Genomic DNA, 25,106 nt, shown 5'->3' with positions numbered 1-25,106 from the left:
CTTTCCCAACAGAAGGTGAAAGATTTAGTTATTTGGAGATGTAATATTCAAAATGCAGTATTGGTTCTTAATACATGGCTTGGTGTTAGATGTTTCCCTCCTGGAGAGGAGTTATTTCACACAGTAATTCTATTCTGGAACATTTATTTGTAGATACTCAATGTTATCAATGGTTTGTAAAGTTAACAGGAAGAAAAAAATGGATACTGCACAGTTTTATGATTAAATAAAAAGACATTATTGGAAGGAAAGCCAATATTTGAAGAACATCTTTCTATATTTACATACTGTAAACTTTCACCCTTGGGAGCTCTAAACATTGCATTGCACATGCAATTTTATCTTTAATTTTCCACTGCTTTCATATTACATACACTCAGTTAAAGGGTAATAATGTAACTGCAAAGGTAGTCATGGATATATATGTAAGATACTTTTTAATATACATTAGCTTTAAGTTTCTGGTTTGGACTTTCCTGTTTTTAATGTTTGCATACAAATTAAAAAGAATTTAAAAAAGAATTTACTTTTAGGGAAAGGTAACTGGAACGCGGAGTTCGTATAACTCGATTAAATTTAAGGATTTTAACAGAGCCAAACTATATCTAGAACATACAAACTACTTCCTGTTCTGGATGATTTACTTCCAGGAAAGTAGCAGTCACTTCCATAATGACTAAATTGAAACATTCTACAACAATATTCAATTTTCCACACAACTATTTTTTTACATGCAGAAGATGCTCAGCTGATCTCAGAAAAATGTTTCCTCTCATCTCAGAAGAATTTTCCATCTTGGAGCAGGGCAAAGTTCATCAAGGTGATGGCTCAAAGATTAAAACCTCCTTAGATCTATTTGTATCTGTCTCTTCTTCATTATATGTCATATATTCAAACTAGTACCATAGAGCTGTACACTCAGACCTACTGAGGAAATTGTAAAGCATAACCTTGAGCAGATTCCTGTGGATGATGTCTTACCTAGAGATCTTTCTTTTGTTTGATTTGTTGTCCTCACAACCGGAAGACTTGCTCGAGTACGGCTTCCCCTTGAAAAAGGAGACAGGGCGTCGGCTTCTGACATGACTTCCAAGGAGTCAACAGATACCTCTGACAAATATTCAGCTTGATCCCCCAGGTTGGGCTGTGGACTTTGAGAAAGCTTTGGGCTCCTTGTCTGTGAAATAAATAAAAACAGAGAGCAAACAATTTTTAGTAATGTTAAAAGATTTGCCTGAGGGAAGATGATTTCCACCCCCCTCTCTCTTGAAAGATAAAATACTGGTCAAGTTGGTGAATGCTCAAGGTGACTCCCATGTACACTATTTACAGAGTCTGTCCCTGGGTATTCCAATAAGATTTTTTTATTATTGTACACACAAATACATAAAATTAATATTTGACAGGCACCTAAGAATAAAATTTTATATGTCAAATGGATGGCAATTCCACTCATGATGCTTCAACAATTGTTAGTATTGTAATAACAAGGAAACAGATTTAGATAGATATCTACAAAATAAAACTGACATGCCATGATTTAAAGAGTTACCTTACTGAGTGCTTTTAAATCTGCTTTCAGTAATTGATATGAGAAAATTATTTGGTAACTTTAAGTATTAGCTCTTACAGTTCAGTAAAAGGATAAACCAGAACCAGGTTTATTTTTAATTATGAATGTAGCTGATTACATCACTGGGCTCTATTTACCTCCTCCCACACAGAGTTTAAAAATTAATTAAAATGATGAATTTCAGACCTAATATAGGCTCTGAAAGGACCTGAGGAGACCAAGCCAGAAAGGACAACTATGTCCTATGAGAAAAAGACTTGAAACCGAGTTTATTTGGCCTACAATAGAAAACATTACAGAGGTACAAGAGACAGACAGTGTCTTTACACATTGGAAGAATGGCCAAAGAAGAAGGTAGAACCAAAACTGATGAATGGAAAATTGATGAAAAGGAAGTAGGTTTTGGTTGAATCTCAGATGCAACTATGTAATTGTAAGAATTATTCATGAATGGATCAAATGGCTTCAGGAGGGTGAGGATTCTAATTTACTGTTGATATTTAACTTTGGACAACCATATCCCAGATAAATTATTGTTCAGCCTCTGGCGCTGGTGTCCTACATTGAATCCAAGGGACATGCAAGCACAGAGCACATCTTAAATCCCTTTGAACCTGTATTTCTTTCCCATTCATCACCAGTGCATAGGGGTATAATCATTAAATAAGCAAATGGTACAACCTGTGTTGCTTTAAATCTAGGCTTAGCAAATGTTAAAGTGTTAAATGCCAAAGATGCTTTTTTTCCTCTCAAAAGGCAACTATACTGTCTTGAAGTTGCCAAGAAAGTCCTGTTGCCTTTTAGAAAAAAGAAGAAGCACCTTTAGGACAACCATAACTTGGATAATTGAGAATGTCTATAGAGTTGTTAAAGTTAAGTTGTTAAAGTACTACTGTGTGGCAATTGGGGAAACTGAACATCTACAAGTAGCCCTCGACTTATAACCATTTGTTAAGAGACCGTTCAAAGTTGCAACAGTAATAAACCAGGTAAAACTCACTTAACAACAGTCTTGCTTAGCAAGATAAATTTTGGGCTCAATTGTGGTCATACGTTGAGGACTACCTGTACTTCCTATGGATTCAGCTATAATGCCAATTATAAGAGCCACTGGATGGGTTACCATGACCAATTCCAGGGTTGCAATTGGAGAATGAATGTATTTCAGGATGTGCACATTGAAGGATGAGCAAATATTTTAAATACAAACTGCTTCAATCTCAAACTGCCCAGTTGCAAAACAGTTAACAGGGGCTATCTTTAACATTTTGGACTGTTTTAAAATCTTTTCCAACTAAGAATAGGGTACTCTGAATTTGAAATGTTTTGCACATTATTAAATGCCTCCAAGAGTGATTCTTCTTGCATATATGTACTGTATGTTTTCATTTATTAGATTTATATACTATCTTTATTCAGAATATCAAAGCCATATACGTATCTCTTCTCTTATTTTCTTCCACAATAATCCCGAGAAGTTAAATCAGGCTGAGAGAGGAGGACTATCCAAATTCACTCAAGGAGAATCTATGGTTAAGGACAAGAGTGTGTATCTTCCCACACCTTAATCATTATACAACTTGGAATAATGACTACTCAGCTTAAAAAAGAATGAATAGTGGAGTATCATTTAGAAGCAATATGACTAAAGAGAATAAACAAAATTGAATTTTACTCAATAGACCCAATGCTTTTCCCACCTGACTTTAAAGCATACCATTTCACATTACAAAGCATACCATCTGTAAATTCCAAGTGTTACAGTCTCTCTGATTCTGGATGATATAGTATTGGAGATAATTGATTTAGACATTATTATTATCAACCTGAAGTAAACAATGTTATCAAACTATTTCCCCATTTTTTGATTTCTTATTTTCTCTAGTTCGTATGTTAAACACCCATACCGAATACCAGACCCAAACAATGCATCCCTTCTGATTGGCAGCCTCCCTTGTGCATTACCCGAGAATTCATTTGAATTCATTCCCATTCTAAGTTCCCTTTTTCTTGATTAATGTCTATATTTAAAAGTTTACAAAACACTGTTTAGATAAAATTCGAATTTTAAAAGAGAAAGAGAACCATACTGCTGACATCTGCCCTTTCCCCTAACATTTTGCTTTAATGGAAAGAGGTTAGCTTGCTGCACAAATGGCACAGATCAAATTATACTCCTTCAGTGATCTTGCCTGAATTAGCAACTTTTGCATTTTATTCAATTTTCATTAGGTTGCCAAAGTGCTTCAGCCTTCTTCCCGCTATCTGTTGCCAACTTGATTTCTCATAACATACTGAAGAAAGACTCCAATTTCTAAAGACTTCCAAAATTTGCACCATTATGTTAAGTATTATCAAGTGCCTATAATGACAATATTATTAGCAGAATAATGTAAATGTACTGTGTAAAACTAGGGTTCCATGAAAATTTTATGGGATTCCATAAGAGAACAAACCTCACCCCCCCCAAAAAAAAGTTCACTTAAATATGGTCAATTTTATACCACTAGAGATTTGCCTCTTAAGAGGATTTTTTCTTTTAAACTAGCACATTTGAAAATCTAACATCCCCACTCTCAGCCCCAATGATTCTGCATGCTAGCATGCAGATTGCTTCTGACAATGCAGAGGCATGTTTTATGGCATTGATTATAAATAGACTATGATCCTGTAAACACTCTATTGTGGGTACATGTATGTCAATATCCAAGAAGTGACAAAATACTCTCCCCCTCCCCCAAAAATGAAATCCAAGAGGCAATTAATCTTTCATTTCTTTCATCTTTGTAATTGAGAAGATCACATCTATAAAAGCTTAAATTATTTTGAATTTTGTAATACTTGTCTGTGCAATCTAAACCCTCCTTAAATGATAAAATATAATAATATTGGTATCTGTACTATTTTCTCCATACTAAAAATTAATAGAAGCAGGAAAATGAATTTATTTAGATCACTTATAGGATTAAAGCAAATCCAGCATTTAGCAGTGGGTTGAACTAGATAATCTCAAAGTTGCCTTCTATGATTCTAAGAAAAGATTCAAATATTACTTCTGTAGTGCCGCTGACTGACTCAAAATTAGATTCCTGGTAGCTGTTTTCAAGCTAACATAAGATTCCAGAGAAAATATCATTGATTTCTTGAACTGTTATAAATCTACACTCTGCCTTCTCTCTTAATTAAAATTTAAACTGATGAGAAAAAAATGATTAATTTCCAGACAAGTGAATATATTTGTTGCTTCATTTAAAAGGATGTAAATATTGGAGTAGAAAATCTGACTGTAGACTTACACAACAGAGACACAAATTTAATTCAGCTGTTCTTAATCACAAACAGCTGAAAGTTGCACATTATCTGGCTGTTCTTGTTAACCCCTATTAGATACAATTTAGCATTCCTAATCAATTATCCATTTCTGAACAATCCACTCCTGTGTGAATTCCTATTATTTTCCCAATGGTTAACAAGTTACAGTGGTTAGTACTAAACATTCAACGTCTAAGCAATTTACAATCTACTTTTGAGAAAGAGTCTAATGCATGAGTTTGTATCCGAGAAACTAGGTTACATGTGATCTGAGAAACTAGGTGACATGTGATATTACCTGCTCACTGTTCTTCCTTTAAAAAAAACCAGATGTGAATGGATGAGAATCTTGATTAGAAAACAATGGCAATTAATTCATTGCTCCAAACACAAAAATTGTATTCCTGCTAACCTTGCTATTGCAGGAAGTAACACTTTCAGCATGATTTTAAGATGTAAGTAAAAGTGTTGTCCTAATTTTGTTACTTATGGCCTACATCCCAATCCAGACTAGGGCTCCCGAACTGCTTTCTGCTAAATTCAAAACAAATCCCAACATTTTAAAGATGCAATTTGGTGTTGATCATTACTGATATAAACGAGACCAGAAAATCAGAAGTTTTTAATACCAAAAGCACAATGGTCTAAAAACTTTATGTGTTTGCTTGCATGCAGTATAAGGTATGGACAGAGGGATGATTGTAGAACTATAATGCAAGACAAATGTATTTTTACAGCACTTACTCTACAAAATTACATATTCAAAGAGGATATTTCTTGATATAGGGTATCTCACCATTTCCTTCGTTTATAAATGTTAGAAATGAGAGGAATCAGTAACAAAAGGTTACTTAAATTAAGCAATTTGAGCTGAAATTTAACAATTCTTAATTATGTTATTGGGTCATGTTGACTAATCAGTTTTTTTTTTACAATAACCTTCAATTTTGTCACTCTATTAAGTTTTATGTGTTTATACTGCATTCTTTCCATTTAAATAGACTATGTCAGATAGTCTATTTAAAAACAAACAAACCCTACACTTCATCATTGCTTGAGGACACATCGAATTCCCCAGTGGTTAAGAGGGGTGATGGGGCTGCCTTCTGAACATCCTTCCTTGAGTCATCCTTGAGGGTTGAAAGAGTCCCTGGATCGTGTTGTGGCCAAGGGTTCACTTCAAATTTGGGAGGTAACAAAAGGGGTGAAGCAGAAAACTAAAAACTGAGTTTGGGTGTGTGTGTGTGTTTGTTCTTTGTTTTTAATTCCCGTTCTATTGTATGTTTTCTTTAGAATTTACACAATTTACTTCTGTTTCCACCTCAAAATGGTGACATTATGCCTGTGATTTTGAGCAATTAGGGCTTCATGTCTGTAATAAAGGAAAATCACGGTCTGTCCACTCATTTTAATTCATGGGAACCCAAGCCTGCTGTTCTATTTGACAATGAATTGTGTCCCTAAAACCCAAAATAGAATTCCAAAATAGAATAAAGAGTGAAATCTTTAATACTTTTTAGGCAATATGAATACACTATTTGGTAGGTTGTAGTCTCTTTTACTGACAGTGCTTTATCCATCAAGACTTGTATTGGTTTGTTGCATTCAATGGTCTTCTTTCTCTGTTCTTTTGCTGGTTATGCTGGTGGGCCATTCTAGCATGTTAAGTCTAACAAATCCATAGACCAACAGGGCGTAGGAGGCTGCTATGAGCTGTCCTAAATTTCTATCCTATATTTTTAAGGGCCCATGAAATTATATTTAACATAAAGCTACTTTTCTACAATTTGCTTAACTTTGCTAGCATGGTTATAACAACAGTTTCCCCAAATTTTGTTTTCCAGTCTAGGTGGCCACTTTTTTTCTCCTACATTATATATTATACTGACTTCTTTTATGCAAGTATACATACTCTATCTTTCAAGGAGAAAAATTACTCCCTTGAAGATTTTCACTGAACTGATTTCAGGCTTGGGGGAAGAACATTTAAAGTTTGGCATTTAAGTGGTTTACTACATTTTTTCTTCTTCTTTGAAACTTATTATTCCACTACTGAGAAACAAGAAAATAAGTAATATGGGATACAAAATTAACAGTAGTTGCATGGGAAAAGGATAAAATCATTTTTTTCATAGAAAATAATATATGGGGATTATGATCTTTAATATAGATAGAAAAATTGTGAAATGAGATACAAAACCTAAGGAAAAATTGCACTCGCATGTAGGTGCACATTCCCCTGCTTGCTTTTTCATTAAAATAGAAAATCCTGGAGCAAGGATGGGAAGTCTTTTGATAGCTGGGAACTACAGTAGAAAGGATCATGTGGCACAAGAGCTGGACTTGCCAAAGGCAGAATTCTTTATGGCTGGAGAATTCTGAATCACTGACTGAAAGTAGTGGTAGTTGAAGATATCTGTCCAAAGATATGTACAGGTAGTCGTTGACTTACAATCTTCTTTTGGGCTCAACTGTAGTCGTAAGTCAAGGACTACCTGTACTAATAAATAGGCTTTGCAAAAGCAAGGCCTCAAGAGCAAGATCGTTCTAATGGGAATACTGGGGGTTGATATTTGCTGTGATATGAATTTTGCACCTATTTCTTAGCAGCTGGTGTTGGAACAATGTCTTTGTAGCATTCTCTGACTTTTTTCATTCCCTTGATTTTTTCAAACCCCAGCTCTGAATTATTGAATTGTTACTGATTTTGTTCCTAAATCCTGCTATGGATTGGCTTCCTCATTCAGCTGAAGTCACTACCTGAGCCTAGTCTAGTTCTAAGCATCATGTTTTTTTAATACTAATATTTGTATGTTTGTATGTTTGTATTTCTCTTCTTCCAAGCTTTGTTCAGCTGCTTAAGGAAGAAAAGGAAAGGTCATATCTGCTACTACCTAGGTAACCTGATTTCTCCCCCCCTCCCAATATTAAGTCTGCAATCCTATGTGTACTTGTCTGGAATAATCCTTTTGAATACAGTAGGACTAACCTGCTGAATTGAATATACTGTGTAGGATTGTCTGTAATGTCAGCTATCTCTGTTTCTGCCTGTTCAACTTGAATGTTTTTTCAATTCAAATACGCAATGAAAAGCATAAAGCTCATAAGGGAATCACCTGGGAGCGGCCACCCAAATATTTCAAATTTTTCCTGGACCACGGTGAATTCTGTCAAAGGTATCACATTCAGAATATATGTACACTTCAACAATTATGACTCCTCCCCAATGCTCTGCTAGTACTGGTTAGCAGTTCCCAGAGTTCAATTCCTCAATTTTGGAGTCCACAATGCCATTGTCTTTGACCATAGTTGTACTGGCTGAAGATGAGCGAGATTCTTAACTACTTTTGTATTGAATTGTACTACTCTTTGTACAATAAGATACTGGAGGTTCATGTACCTGGAGGCATAAACAGAGGTTGAATTTTCATAGACTAGCATAGCTTAGTCTCTCATTTCTGCACTGATTATCTCAAGATGCAGGGATGCAAAAGTTGCATTTTGCTAGCATCTCTGGGTGAATCCTGGAATGTGTAGATTAGGTGGAGCATCAGATTTGGACATTCTTTTTGCACTGGGAGATTTTGCTCAATGGGATATCTTGCTACTCAGAGATGGTGTTTCTGTGTTCCAATGTTGACTGAGACACTAAACCAAGTTCAACATGCTCCCTTAGTTTACAAGGACCTAAACAATCTAGGATGAGGTTATGTGAAAACTGCCTTCACAAAATTCCCAGGGAGTTGAAGGAAAATTAAAAGTAACCACTAGAAATCTCAGCCATGGAAGGCTTGGCATAACACTCTCTGCTGTAATCAAATAAATAAACATATGTGCCAACTCTGCCTAAAGCACAGTCAGAAAGTATAGTCAGAAAGAGTCTCTTGGCAGCTATATTACATCATCATCATCATCACTTGAAATCAGGAAGTTGCTGAACTGCTGATAAACAAAGTGACTTGGGTTGGTTGATACCTATCCATTATACCAGGGGTCTTCAAACCTGGCCCTTTTATGACTTGTGGACTTCAACTCCTAGAATTCCCCAGCCAGGCACGCTGGCAAAGGAATTCTGGGAGTTGAAATCCACAAATCATAAAAGGGCCAAGTTTGAAGACCCCTGCATTATACAATGAGCCTTACTTCCTTATTTCAGAGGACAACTTTCTAATTTCACTAGAAAAATCCCAGGACTCTAACATTTAAGTGTTTGATATATACATTTTAAGTAATTGATCATCCGGTATTATGTCAGATCCATTTGAAATACTGTTGTTTCCTATAAATCCAATTAATTAGTATTATATGATGCACTGCATATATTCCAGTTTGGAGGCCAGATCTCCATTATCAGTGAAGTAATTTTTATTATCAGAAATACCTGATTGTATTTAGGGATACAACTTCAACCTATTAAAATAGTTGCTAAAGTATGCAAAGAAAAAAGTTTAACTTTGTGTACTGATTGAAGGGGAAATACTCTGAAGAAAGTCCTGCAGGGGCAATAAATGGAAAATCAAGGGAAACAAATGCTAAAATACATTATTGTGTGAGCCTTTGAGACAAAATGTTCTGCTCCAAGAAACAGATTACACTTCCATCTCTTTTGAACACAAATATCCAAAGGCATATTTGAAACAATGCAGGAGAAAAAGCATCTTCTGTATTTGTGACATTTTTTTAAAATAAAACCTAATGGATTATATACATAGTTACTCAAATTTACAGTTGCTTTGAAAAATTGCAACAAGTCATGGTGCCATTGAAGATGTTTTTTAAAAAATGTATCTTGTAATGTTTTATACAAAAGACAAAATGCCTGGTAGCAATGGAGGATGATAAAATATATTTGTAAAACTCATATTTAAATGCAATAACTTTAGGCGACTTTCCAGAGAATTACAAAGGCCAATAAGCATAACAAAAAAGAGTGCCTGAAACTCTTGTTTCTCAAAAATAAAATATTAAGATCTAGCCTAAGGAATGAATGTAAATTGTATGCTTCGCAGAATACTCTGAAAGAGAGAGGCATATTTATAAGCATCTTCTGTGCCACTTTCGAGATATTGAAGGCTTATCCAGATTAAGGTTCAGTTCTTCACAAAAAATGAAACAGTTCCCACTGTTTAGATGCAGGGTGGATAATAATCGATGATTTTTTTTAAAAAAAAAAAAATTTTTAACTGATTTTTTTATTTAAATCGGATTTTTTTTATTTAAATTGGATTTTTTTATTTTTATCAAATTTATTTTAATAAAATGCTTTTGGAGTAAAAATCTATCTAAATATAGTTTTCTATTTAAAATACATTAATAATTTAGTTTATTCAGCATGAAATGGAGCTTAGTTATGTAGCATGAGGCTGTATATTCTACAATATTTGCATTTTTGGTAAACTCATTCAACAAATCCAAGCTTTGCAAGCTGAGATAACATGCACTGCTTTGATGCATTCACACAATTTCACAGTAACCATGAGATAAATCATAAAACAAAGTTCAGGAATATTCTTTTATCCCATTGTTTTGCAAATCTTTTTTTTCACGAGAAGTTGGAAGGAAGGTCTGACTAAACTCCGTTTCCCTGCAATAGGAGAGAAACGCACCAGAGCTGGAAAGCAGGTTAGTGAAGAAATGCTTTTGGGAAGAGAGAGGAGCTGGGCAGTGGTGCACCAAACTCTACAGCAGCGCCGGGAGAAACGGCAGGAAACAGGGCTGCCATTTCCAGAACGGAGAAGAAAGACGCAGGGCGATGCAGGGCAGCAAGCAAGTACTCTTCTCTACTCTGCATCGCTGCACAGAGCTGCTCCCCTCCATGTTCTCTCCAGTGGCGGTGACGAAGGGCTGGCAGAGGGAGGCGGCAGGGGAGGATTGCACTGCCCTGTCACGGCACAAGCCACGGGAGTTGGTGGAGTAGAAGGTGGCAGCTGCTGCCGGGTAGGTGATTTATGGGGCGAAGTGTGAAGAAAGCTCCTCCAGCAGTGAACAGCGACAGTGGAGCCTTTCACCATCACTCTCCCCAGCTCTAAAATGGCGGAGGGGGACTGAGCCTATCCCACCCATCCTCTGTAGCATGGTAACATTGATTCTAATGACTTTAGTTATTGACAAATAACTGAGTGGTCTTTGCAACTCATTACTGCAGTGCCACATTATAAAAGATCTGCAATACCTGTAGTAGGTACCAAGATGCCTGTTACCTTTTGATAATGTCAGCACAATCCAATCCAATCCAATCCAAACTAAAGTATGAAATTGGAACATTTGAGTAGCGGAAAACTTTTTCATCAGGAAATGCCTGAAACATGGAATTTGGAAAAAGAAAAAGCAGCACTAAAAGCCAAAACTGTCCATGCAGAGGTAAAAGAACATGCAATTCTACCCTGAATGAGGAAAAAAAAATTACTTATGATACAAGCTGTTAAAATGATTAAATGTGATGCACTTGGTTAAAATAGGGCCAAAATGGCAAGCTCATTCCAAGGCAGGGTGCAGAAAAAAGAAAGTATATAGTACTAACTCTCTGAGAGGTTTCAATTTTCATCAAGTACCTTTGAATGTCAAGCTCTGAATGGAGGGAGACCAACATGCACTGTAAAGCCTGTGGATCAGAAACAGGGGGAAGGAAAGGGGACAAGAGGAAAGAGGAAAAGAGACAAAAGTAATTAAAATAAATAAAACAAAGTAAAAATGGAATGTAAGATATGTAAGGAGTAGAAAAATAAAAGAGAATCCAGCTGAACAATGGCCTAAATCCCTCACCCCTCCCCAAGTTAAATCTAAAGTCTTTAAATAGGAGGTGGAGTTCTGAATATGATCACAATTTTGCAACTATTGTAGACAGAAGATCTCTGTTCCTTTCTTCTTCTCCCAAGTTCTTGCCTTAGCTCTGGATAAAACCTATATATAAATAAAAATTACCTGTTTTTTTTAGTCACGTAAATTAGAAGTATCTGCAGATTGTAGTCCAAAAAATAAAGATGGGGGCTGCAATGTGGAAATTGAAGATCCACCTTTTTTATGTGTATATAATCAACTAAAGAAGAGTGGCACTTCAATCCTACTATCATATTTGCCTTCCTGACTTTTTGGAACTTTGCCTGAAGACACTCCTGATCTAATCCTATCCTCCTTCTGCTCCTATCCTACTTCTGTCTGATTGTTAAAGAGCTTGTGCAAGGAGATAAAAATAGGAATAAGGTGTTATGGAATGGCATGATTTCATTAAAAAAGAGAGAAAATCATGAAAAAGTGGGTTAACATTCAATATTTGCAATACAGGTAATCTTCAACTTACAACCAGTTACAACTTACAACAGTTACAACAGCTTATGTTAACAAGTTACTTATGATGGGTTCTTGCATGTGTGACCACTGAAGCATCCCTAATGTTACTTGATCAAAATTCATGTGTTTGGCAGGGAACATGTATTTATGACAGCTGCAGCATCTTGGAGTCATGTGATTGGCAGTTGAGACTTTCCCAGCTGGTTTCCAACAAAAAAAAATCAGTTGGGGAAGCCGAAAGCTGCAACAGAGAATCTGGACTCCTGAAGATGACAGTCCCTACAGGAAGGAGCCTAGAATTACCCTGCCTGGTCAATTTTACTGAATGGGCAGAAGCCAATGACAGTAGATGGGTCCCATAAATACCTAGGCCTGGAGCTATGCAAGTACTTAGTAAGTGTGCCAGTGTTTTTAAACAACTAAGTTTTGTCACAGACATAATCCAAGTTAAAGCCAAAAAGTTACTTTCCAGCTGACTTCAGAGAAGCAGAAATTGTAATCAAACTGGGAGCCAAATCCTCAATCTCATACCATGCATTAACAGAGCAATTATATAAATGTTTACTTAAAATTAATCCCACTGAAGTTGATGGGTGTTTTTACAAGAATACTTAGGACTTCCAATGATAACCAAAGAGTTACTTAGTCATCTTCTGCTCAACAGATTAATTATTAATATTGAATCCTATATGTCCAATAATAAACCAGAGACATATTTTACTATTATAAAGCTCATCCTCCACAAAAATAAAGCTGCTATTGATTAATGTTCAGATTAAAAAGTTCTTAAATTCCACAGCACTTTCTAGAAAAAAATCATAGAGTTGAAAGCATCCAAAAAAAGCATCCCAGAAATAAAAAGTGAACCTAATTAAAAAAAATTGCCCATATTTATATATGAAGAAAATGCAGCTAGTCCTGACTTACAACTATAATTAAGGCTGGAATTCTGGTCACAAATCATTGTGGTCATAAGTCAAGGCACCATATGACCAGATCCAACTTTTTGACTATTTTATGGCAATTGTTAAGCGAATCTCACTTAACAAATTCACTCTCTCAAATGGGCATTTTTTGTCATTAAATAACTGGTTATAAGTCGAGGACTACTTGTATTGACTCTAAAAAGCTTGAGGTGAGAACAATGGACATTTGGAAGAAAATGAATATTTCCTACAGATTAGGATTTTGTTACATTTTTATGAAAAAACCCCCCAATCTTTCTTATAATACACTATGGTAGAGAAGATATGAAATTGGCTAATTTTTCTAATTTTTCAGTTAATAGCAAAGGTAGCATTTTGCATATTACACAAAACCATTCAGGAAATATTTGCCTAAATTTATAATAAGCAAGTATGCATTCGAAAATAAATCCTGCCTTTAAAAATGTTAACAATCCTTCAGGAGACCTTAGTGCTAAAAATAACCATTCAGATCTGGCAGAACTTTGTAAACAAAGTATCTAGGACCCCTAAAGGAAATTTTGTTATTTGAAGAAATAGACATTTTTGAGAACAATTTCCTACATTTTTTTGTATTTGTTGCCTTAGATCTATATTTAACCCTCTACAGGCTGAATTTGTTTGTTATGTAAACCTATGTAAAATATAAGTTCTGCATCATGCATCTGCATCATATTTTATGGTTTGTTACTTGTGACCAGGCCATTGTAGCTGCCTCATCATATAAATGTATAAAAAAGAACCTTAGAGTAAAAATTATGTCTTCTTTGAGTTGAACTTGGATTTAGAGGAGATGCTGGTAGCAAACAGAAATGCTGGGACAACAAGGATCTTTTGCTTCCCACCACCCTTATGGATTTATAGATTGGACACTGAAAGTCTTTGAAAAGATTTCACATTTCTTCTAGTAGTTCAAATTTTGGCTTATTATCTCTCTGTATTACCTTTCCTGCCCCATTGTCAAGAGAGACAGAAGACTGCTACAGTTGGAAAAACACAATAACAGTTCGCTTTCACCGAGTTCTCTATTTTCTATTGTTTATCTCCCCAAAATAATTATCCTTCTCCTCTGTGGCATTGTGGGAAAAATTATTTCATAGCCTGGAAAATGATTCCTCATAAGCTGATTATGACTGATTAGAATTAAGAAACATGCAGAGATAAGCTGCATCAGAACCAAATTCATTAAAAAAATGAGTAGCAAATGTTTTGAAAATGAAAGGGGGAAGGAGTAACAAGAATCAAAGAAGCTGTCAAAATTCAGGAGCCTTTCTGGCTGTGGCATTTTCCCATTCAATGGCCTCATTAATCAAAAGATGAAGCAATACTGTGAGAAAGATCAGAAATGGCGAGTATGAACTTTCTGACATAAGGTGACTGACAAATAGCAAAATGTACTACTCCTTTTGCCTCAACTAACTGCTTCCAGTCTTCCACAACTTTATTTCCCCTCTTCTTATTGGACATTATTGTGACCTCTGTTAGATAAATATCTTTCTTCTTTTCTCCCCAGCACAAAGTTAAAACAATAAGCATCTAAGCAAAAAGGTAAGTCAGAAAGTAACTCAAATTACTTATAAACATACATGTATTCCTGAGGTGCATTAATTTTATCTGAGGTGCAAGAACAGTTCTATGATCACTTCAGTATTTTTTTTCTAAGCCTATGGGAGAGGAATGTAAGGTCAACTGTTTGGTGTTTCCAACTGAGGGCACGATTTCTTCTTTTGAAGTAATGGAGCCGGAAAAGTGGTGATAGTTGATCCAAATAAACAAACCAATTTTGCCTTTATTCTTCATTTTATTTATCTAATTTCAGCGTTTTCACATTTTGATTCCACATTTCTGCAAATCCATATACATGGACATTATGGACTTTAATGCAAGTTAAATTTACATTACATAAATCAGTTTGATCTAATTTTGTCTAGTTCTTCCTATTGGCTCTGGCCCATTTTGGAGATTGGCCCTGGGGAAGTTACTGAAAAATCCTCTGCCTAAAAAAAGAGTAAACATCTCTAGTTCTTCATGTGATTCTACTTTCCCTTCAAGTTATAGACTGATCAAGCTTCAAGTTAAGTCACTGTGGAAAGTGTCCAATATGGACTCTTTTTGCATAACAGGGTAACACTTTTACATTTGAAAATGATTAATGTGGATCATCCATGGAAAAGATATCAAATGGTCTTCCTTTCCACTTTAAGCTTTAGACCTGAATTTCATACCTATTCCATCAAAAACCTAAGGCTCACTTGTGAAAATGCTCTTAACAGACACACCGATGCACAAAATGCAATTAAACTTGCTAATTCAACTACCTCGCTTTGAACACAGGTAGTAGTTCAGGAGATATGTTATATACAAATGTTCATTTTAAAAAAAGTATTATCTTTCTATCACTTTGCGCTCTCTCGCTCTCTGTGTTTCTCTCTCAAACCAAGTTTTCTCTGACACCATTTTAGAATCAAAGTTGAGAGCAATACTGCATGATAGATAGCATAGCAAAACCACTTCTGGAGCCCATGATGATGGGGGAACATAATTATTTTGTACCAATCAGCCAAATGACTAGGCTTATATATCTAGCTTATTATTGAGACTTTCATGGGAATCATCTCCTCTTTCAACAAGTGCCTGTCATCTACTCATCAACTCCCTCAGTGACATAAGTTAACAAACAGCTTTTTTACACTATATGCATATACTAGTATATACTTGCTTAGAGGATACAGGAGACAGACAGGCATTTGTTCATATATTCTAGCTATCTCTAGGACATTGATGAAACAAAATTAAACAAAGTGTGCTATTTGCAAAAATAACACCCTTGACTGCACACTAACTGACAATTTTGGACAAGTTCTAGGTTACATTAAGCTTATGTTCAAAACAATCCTATCAGAAGTAAACTCCATTATGTTTCAGATTGAGTTATGTGATGGATGTATTCCAGAGGAGCAGGAGACAACTGAGTTCAGATAGTTTGTGTGAGAGAAAGAGGGTGAAGAGAGCTCCTCCTTAATAGTTCCCAGAGTACAAATTCTGTCTATGAGTGAGGAACAACAAAGAGATCTGCTTGGAAGAATCACAACAAGTCTTTCTTCGTTTTTGGAGCCTGTCATCAGTCTGGCCAAACTAAAGCAAACTACCAGCTAGCATATATAGGTAGTCCTTGACTTATAACCATTTATTTAGTGATTGTTCGAAGTTACAGCAACAGTGAAAAAAGTAACATATGGCCATTTTTCACACTTACGATTGTTGCAGCATCCCGGTGGTCACATTACCAAAATTTAGATATTTGGCATGTATTTATGATGGTTGCAGTGTTCTGGGATCATGTGATCGCGTTTTGAAACCTTCTGACAAGTCAATGGGGAAGTCAGATTCACTTAATAACCATGTTACTAACTTAACTGCAGCAATTTATTTAACAACTGTGACAAGAAAGATCACATAACATGGGGCAAAACTCATGTAACAGCTGTCTTGCTTAGCAATGAAAATTTTCTCTAAACAGAGAAACAGAATGAGCAAGAGTGGGCAAAAAAGAAGAAGCAGGAGGGGCTTTGAATTTCCTGCCACTTTCCCCACTGAGTTTCCTTGTGGGAATCTGATAGGAAGTATTGGAAAACTTCTCTAACCTTCCCTTCCCAGCAGGCAAGTAAGTGGCTGCCTTTAGATAGGGAAAGGGATGAGGAATCACAAGACTAGCTAAAAAACATGCATCACTATGCATGCCAATTAGAAGTTTTTGAACCTGATTGTTTCCCCAGGTGTATCTAATGCAGACAGGAATAAGCTCTTACTGAATGCCATGTAACATTTTTTTTTTTAACTTTTGTGTCTATGGCAAGTCTCAGTCATCCAGCCCCAAAGGTGCTTTTTCAAAAGGCAACTGGACTTTTTTTTTTCTTGAAGATGTTTCCCTTCTCATCCAAGAAGCATCTTCAGTTCTGACTGAATGTTGGAGAATGAAATATTTAAATCCTTCTATTTCCCAGCATTCAGTCAGAACTGAGGATGCTTCGTGGATGAGAAGTGAAACAACTTCAGGAAAAAACAAACTCAAGTTGCCTTTTGGGGGAAAAAAAAACACCCTTTGGGTTAACTTTCGTGTGTTTGGTCTATGACTCTATATTTTGATAAGCTGAATAAACTAATTGCAGCTAGTACAGAGTCTGGTCCCATCAATCTCAAATCTGCTGCAATTCATCTAACTGGAACAAAGCATGTTTTCCAGGCAATAATGTGGCTCTGTGGAATTTGTGGGCATGGCCTGTTATTTTGGATGGAGTCTCCCAGGCTCTCTCCCCTCTGTTAATATGCTATCTTCAAAGGCTTTTAAATGGAGAGGAGAAATGATAGAAAAACAACTTGGATGCTTGCAAATGACCTCCCTTTGTACACTTTTCTGTCAGGACAACATGGAATGTGGAGTTGTTAGCAAAGTTATTTTCTTTCCTCTTCTCATGGATTCTCCCTGTCTAATACTACCTTGCAATAATCCTGTGATAAATAACCAGAACATGTGATAAACTGAGTATTTCTTTTGGCCCTCTTATCAGCCCTCATCCACCTTTGTCTGAATGTGTTGAAACACTTCATGTGAATCCTACCTCTGCTTCCAACAATATTTAAATGCACCATTTCATTTTTATTTTATGAACAGGTTGAACTGGGGGTGGTGAAGAAGCCTTCCTTGGAATGTTTAGATAAGTCCACATTTAATGATTCAAGCTGTGGGGATTAGTGTGGTATAATTTTCTTATAATATTGTAATAATATCTGCAAGAAATACCATTTACCTGTAAGCAAAAATTGATCAGACCACAAAATAGCCAAAGTAATAGAAAATGAAGAAGTCAAGGAGCTCTGAGACTTTAGAATTCGAACAACAGGCACCTGACACACAACAGTCCAGATTTCATAACTGTTCATAAGAAAGACAAAATGGATGGTGGACATGGCAGAACCTGGAGAAAGCAGAATGAACTGGAGAAAATCACAAAATACAAAGATCCGCAAATAAAATGACTATGGAAAAAGAAAGCAAAGATAGTATCAGTAGTGACAGGCACCTTGGGTGCAATCCCAAAACATCTGGAGCACCACTTGAACACCATCATCAATTGCAAAAGGCAGCTTTACTTAGAACAGTTTTCATCCTACAATGATACCTTTAACACCATCAACATCTCCCTATCCCAAGATCTTGTGAAAGGACTCAGTAGGTGGATAAAAATGTCTACACATCTGGCTGACAATGCAACCAACCAGTAAGTATTGCTTGCCTTCCATGTGATATGTTGTATATAAGGGATCTATTCCTCCTTGAAATTGATTAGAATGAATCCATTATGAATAGGTACGGCCATTTATCCATTGCTGTATATTCTCAAATATTGATCCCCCAATCTTGTATCGTTGGCAACGTTTCTCTTTCCCAATATTATGCCAGATTGATTCTTATCACTATCAGCCTACATCTTAATAAACTGTGTTGCTTTTCATCGATACTCTCTGTGGTTATATGTAATAAAAATTTCAATTTCAATTTTATTTTCAGATTTTTTGGGATGTTTTGGTGTATTTCTTTCAAACAGTTTTGGCTCTTTTTTGCATATGTTAAAATGGAGAAGGAGGAGGGTATTGAAGTCAACCATCCACTTTATCCCAAGAACAATAGCATTCTAATGGAAAATTGAGCATAGAGGGTAGGAGACTGATCTATGGACCCTCAATAAAACTCAAGGATCAAGAGAGTAACTCCAATGAAAACCGAAACATGCTCATACCTGTATACATATACTCAAAACCATCACAATATACAAAAACAGCCATATGATTTCACACATTCATGTTCTCACTGAATTCATTCTAAATCCTGGACTGTTTGTTGACATCACCTGTAGTAACAGTAGCAGAAGTGGCAATCATAATAGGCAGAGGAAGGCTGGATCCTAGCTGGGAATATGGGGAACCTTGTGGGAGAGCAAGTGATAGGCCACAAAGATAACAAGATGGAGATGAACCAATGGCTAGGGAACGAAGGGGGGAAAAAGAAGAGAAAAGCAGGAACAAGAGAATGAAAAGAACAAGGGGGAAAAGTGGCATGATGGTCAAATATGGAAAAGAAAGAAGAAAGATGGAGACAAAGCTCCTCAGAGCAATTGCCAATGTTTTAAAAATTAAAGCAGAATCCTGGATATTTTAGCACTTTTTGGCTTTTTATCTAAGTATAAAAACCATATACAGATCAAATATCACCAAACATATAGTAACTCCCTATGTAATATGGTTCTTTTCTTCTAACAGAATGACAAGAGTTCTATTAAACTATACCCAGTTTGGTGGACTCAAGACACAAAAGAGCTAACAGCAACACAGATTTCTAGACAACATACACATAAGCACTCACATACTCACTACTCCTCACTCTTCCCCACTGTTGCTACTCCTCCTAGTGCTACTCAGCTACTACACCTTGTGAGTACTGCTAGAGAAAAAGCATCCCTTTCTAGTTGCTTTAGGTTGCTTTACTTCCACACACAAATACACACCATCTTCTCCCCCCCCCCATGTCTCATAGCAAAACTTTTGTAGTCAGTCTTGCTATGCTGGCTGGGGAGATGGCTTAAAGAGAAGGGAAGAAAGTAGTACATGTGCTGGCAATTTTGGGACAGCCTGCTCTTTCACACTGAACAGTGCAGTTCTGAACCTGTCTATACAGAATTAAATTTTATTGCTTTCAACAGAACCTGTATGGATTTGCTTGGTTTTATCTAAGTAATACTATGTTTTAAACAGACCATTTCTGTTAGTCACTATAAAATGGATTCAACACACTAGAAAAGTTGTAATCATTAGCTATGCCAATACCAAAAAGCCAGTGATCTAGGTACTAGCCAATGCCTCAGAAAAAGTCTTCTAATTCAAAGGTGCCAACAAAAAGGCTGTTTTTAAAAATATTTATTTATTTACCAAATGTATATGGCTTCCCTTATACATTTATTTACCAAATGTATATGGCTTCCCTTAACATAAGAGTGCTTTTGGACAGGGTATAGCAAAACAATAAACAATATACCTAAATAATCTTGTTCGACAAGGGAATTACAAGCAGAACTATGTATACTAAATATGATTACTGAGCCAAGTTCTCATAGATGAGGCATTCTTTTCATTAGCTAGATACAAACCCATGCCATTCAATTACAGTGGGAAAATATGTAACTCATAAGAGTACTGTATCTTTGCAAATACTGGTAACTATTCACAAAATCTATAACAACAGCGATATAGTGAGATTCTTGCCTAGGGGTATAAAACACAGACCATGGGACAATGATGGGAAACTCACATATTTACTGTTCAAAGTCCTAACTGTACAGCAAAATTCATGCATACATGAGAAATGGACAGGATGTGATTGTCTTTTTGTACAAAATAGAAATATCATACATTCTTGCTATTCTTCATTTTTGACCTAAATTTCTAAGGAGCTTTTGTTGCATGACAATGCAAATGTGTTACCTACAGTAGTTCCTTCTTGTTTTAGAATAGCCTAATTTTTATCTCTGTTCTGAATGCCTCTGGTAAAAAAATTCTGCAAGTTAATGGAAGCTAAACTACTCACCATATAACTTCAGAGCTGTTTTTTTCCTCCCTTTTATATCCTACAATGCACATTTCTTGCCTGCGTAAGCAGAATAAATCAATTAAAATTGTCAGTTTTCATCAAGGCAGATGCTTCACTGGAATATCTGGAGCAGAACAACCTTTAATCATGTTACAGTGGAGGTGAAGATATGTCATCACAAATACTAGCCAAAGAGTTGTCATAGTCTTTACATTTTTAGCCCAGAAGGGAATAGAAATTAGGTAACTAGGAAGTTTTCATAGACATGCCCAGAGTGTCTACAGAAATATCATCTATAACAACAATTGGTGAAATTGGATGATGATCATGTCTAAACAACAAAAGAGGCAATTAATTTATGATACAACTAACATAACTCTGAAAATTCCCTCCATATCATTACAAAATGGGTTGAGGTATGAAAAGTCCACTTGTTTACACCAGGTAATCTTCTTGCAGATCTCCTATTGATGTTAATATTGGCGTCCTATAATAGTACTTAATAGGTTTGTTTGGTCATTGACAAGAAAATATATACAAAATAAGGCAATGTATATATGTATCCCAGTTGCAATGTATGGCTGTGAAAGTTGGACCATAAGAAAGGCTGAGCGCAAAAGAATTGAGGTCTTTAAACTATGGTGCTGGAGAAGACTCCTGCGAGTCCCCTGGACTGCAAGGCATTCAAACTGGTCAGTCCTAGAGGAGATCAACCCTGACTGCTCTTTAGAAGGCCAGATCCTGAAGTTGAAACTCAAGTACTTTGGCCACCTAATGAGAAGGAAGGACTCACTGGAGAAGAGCCTAATGCTGGGAAAGATTGAGGGCAATAGAAGAAGGGGACAGAGAATGAGGTGACTGGATGGAGTCACTGAAGCAGTTGGCGTGAGCTTAAATGGACTCCAGAAGATGGTAGAGGACAGGAAGGCCTGGAGGAACATTATCCATGGGGTTGCAATCGGTCGGACACGACTTCACAACTAACAACAACAAAGGCACATATTAAATATTCGTTTTTCTAAGAGATGGCTTCTTCCAAGCAGTTGTAATCTATATCTTATTCGTGTGTGTGTGTGTGTGTGTGTGTGTGTGGCGGAGGGAGGGAGGGAAGGAGGGAGAGAGGGAGGGGAGAGAGAGAGAAATGTTGAGAACATACCAGGTTTTGCCCTCCAGGGAAATTCTTTTCTGGGAGTCTTAAGCAATAAATAATCTCTCCTTGTGTTAAAACAACACTCATTGAAGTTCAGAATAGGAGCATCTGCAATTTGGAATGCTCCCTGGGGTCTCTCACTGAGAACAAAATGCTTACGTTTGTGAGCCTTATTACAGGGAGTTTCCCATTTATAATAACTTGCTGCACCTTAGGAATCTTCTATCTGGGAGCAATTGTCATTAGAGGTTAAAGTATTGAAAACCCTGAGATATTTGCAAAGCAAAGCCGGTTGATATTTTAACTTCTGCACAAAATTTGTTAAGGGATTTGGGATTCCTGTTGGATGTCAGATAATATATAAACATATGGTGATTATCATTATCTATAATCATTAATTCTTCTTAGCTTTCGTGTAAAATGAAGAATGCCTTCCATTGAATTCTCGGAAGAAAGCACAAGATTGAGCAACTGAAGTAGGTTTTAAAAGCTTCTGAATATTTGGTACCTGTAACATAATGTTATGCATTTTCATCTCTCTGGGAAGTGGTGTCATAAGCCCGGGTTGAACCATGACTTATAGTACTTGAAGGTCAATCTCTCTCTCTCTCTCTCTCTCTCTCTCTCTCTCTCTTCCCCCCCCTCATGTGAATACAGGCAATTGTTCTATGTGGTATCAGTAGACCATGAGGTGATCCCTCACTGAAGAGACCAATCTGGACTTCCAAAGTGACTGTCATAAAGAGCTAGGACTTCGGGAAAGTTTTGGGCATGTGGAAGTTCCCAAAGAATTAGTGGCACCAAACTCAAGTATGTATGTACAGATAGTCCTCGACTTACTATCTTTTGTTTAATGACCCTTTGATGTTACAGTGGCACTGAAAAAAATGACTTACGATCATTTTTCACTCTTATGACCAATGCAGTAGTCCCATGGTCCCATGATCAAACTTGGACACTTGGCAGCTGATTCATGTTTATGATGCTTGTAATGTCCTGGGGGTCATGTGATCATTTTTACCCACTTTCTGACAAGCCAATAGATTCACTTTACAACTATGTTACTAACTTAACAACATAGTGATTCACTTAGCAACAACAGCAAGCAATGTTGTGAAAAGGGGTAAACTCACTTAACAACAACATAAATTTTGGTATCAGTTTTGGTCATAAGTTGAAGACTACCTCTATATAAAAAGCAAGCAAGCAAATAAGTAGTCATTGCAAATTCCAAATAATGCATTGTTTTAGCCTAGGACAGAAATGGACCACACTATGGGTTAAAAGTGTTCCATGATACAACATAGATAATGATACATTTAATTTGTTAGGCCTGAATGGCACGTTTGCCCTGACACAGAAGAAATTATTTATTCTAAAATCCATTAAAAAGCAATAGTAGTTGGGTAGATTGCTTATGAAAATAGAAAGAAAATCTATATGTAATACTTTTATTGGGATCAAGTAAAGTAACACAAAAAAGTGTACAATTTTGATTCTTTATTAGGAAAAATCAGGATGTAAGGGACCATCGCCCATATTCCAAAACCTGGACAAAAATAATGCATACAAGTAAAGAGATTTTCTTTCAAGTGATATATTTAGTATCACTTGCAATTTGGCCCTCAGGTATCCTATAATGCTGTGGGATCTAAAAATATCACAAGTATCTCATTCATCCAATCATCCATAAACAAGAAATCTGCCATCATGTGCCAACAGTGTCCTCCTGCTGTTTGCAGAGCAGAAACATGCAATTGTCTACACAAGGGAGTACATGGATGTGAGTTTGACATCAAAAAGGGCAACATTACAAAAACAGTGGGAGAATATTTCAATTCTCCCTGCACCCCATGACATTTTGCTATTGGCTTCAGAGACCCCAGACTTCAAAAGAAAACTACAGTATGAAACTGTATTCATCAACACATTCCCACTGGGATTCATTTCCACAGTAGGTGTTCAATTAGGTTAGCATAGCTGCAAAGATCACATTATCACAGTGACTGCTACTATGAGGGAAGGTCCTGCTGCTCTTATCATGTATTCTTTTAGCCTCAACACAGAAATATTAAAAATATTTCCACCACTCTTTCCACTGAATGATCTTCAACACCCTTGTAATGGGGGCTTGCTTAACAAACCATGGTTAAGAATTCTAGCTTTCCAAACTATACGACTTCAATGAAAGATCCTACCCTACCTCTGGTTGCTATGCTTGTTGTTGATATTAAGTGAGGTTCTTTGTCCCCCCCCCCCAATGTATAGAGAAGAAAGCCAAATCCCTAACAGTTTCTCATGACACTTATAACTTCATTTTCATAGTATTCTGTAAGATATAACATTCTGGCTATGGTCAAAAAGAGCAGGTAGCCCAAACTTTGTCGTATTATTTCCACAAATAAATAAATGTCAGGGCTGAAACACGTTAGCAATGAATGTTGCCAAGATAGCTACAAATGCCATATTTTTTTAAGAAAAAAAAAATACATGCATCAAAATCTCAAGAGAACACCAAAGATGGCAGAGTGGGAAAAATGAATTCTAAAGAACTAGTATTTGTATAATTCCAACAAAACAAGATTTTAGTGAGAGCTAAATGAGTTTAACTCGGGCTTGTTGTTGCAAGAACAGTTTTTCTATAAACATATGTATACCTGCATGGGGTACTTAAATACCCCTGTTAAAAAGCTACTAGTTTGATCCAGGCCATACAGTGGTATATTTATATTTAAGAAATTATACAAATACTAGTTAAGATATTTGTAACTAAACAAAGAACTAAACAATTGACATCTGATGGTAGTGATACTGCATCTGTTAATGAAACAATGTAGTGCAGACATATAGAACAATTCTATGTGTATTTATTTAGATGTTACTCCTAGGAGTTATTTCCTGTTAATGGAGGTGCATCTTTCCTGCACAACCATATTAATGGAGGTGCATCTTTCCTGCACAACCATTTATGTGAAGCTGCTGGGGGAGATCATTCGTGGCTTCGGGGTGGATTTCCATCAGTACGCTGATGATACTCAGCTGTACATTTCCACCCCAGGCCACCCCAATGATGCCCTTGACGTGATGGCCCGATGCCTGGAGGCCGTAAGGGTCTGGATGGGGAGGAACAGACTCAGGCTCAACCCTTCCAAGACCGAGTGGCTGTGGCTGCCGGCG

General features: G+C 36.4%; 1 protein-coding gene across 1 annotated transcript in view; it reads right to left on the bottom strand.

Annotated features, from left to right (window-relative positions):
• KIAA1217 (KIAA1217 ortholog) overlaps positions 1-25,106 on the bottom strand; it is a 172,818-nt gene that overhangs the window by 105,598 nt on the left and 42,114 nt on the right. The window contains exon 2 of the mRNA XM_015811568.2: positions 982-1,177. Coding sequence (XP_015667054.1) covers positions 982-1,177 — 196 coding nt within the window. The remainder of the gene's footprint in view (positions 1-981; positions 1,178-25,106) is intronic.

Source organism: Protobothrops mucrosquamatus, unplaced genomic scaffold (assembly GCF_001527695.2).
Source record: "Protobothrops mucrosquamatus isolate PMUCROS unplaced genomic scaffold, P.Mucros_1.0 scaffold45, whole genome shotgun sequence".
Classification (NCBI taxonomy): Eukaryota; Metazoa; Chordata; class Lepidosauria; order Squamata; family Viperidae; genus Protobothrops; species Protobothrops mucrosquamatus.
The sequence above is the reverse complement of the archived record's forward strand: the minus strand, read 5'-3'. Positions and strand labels throughout refer to the sequence as shown.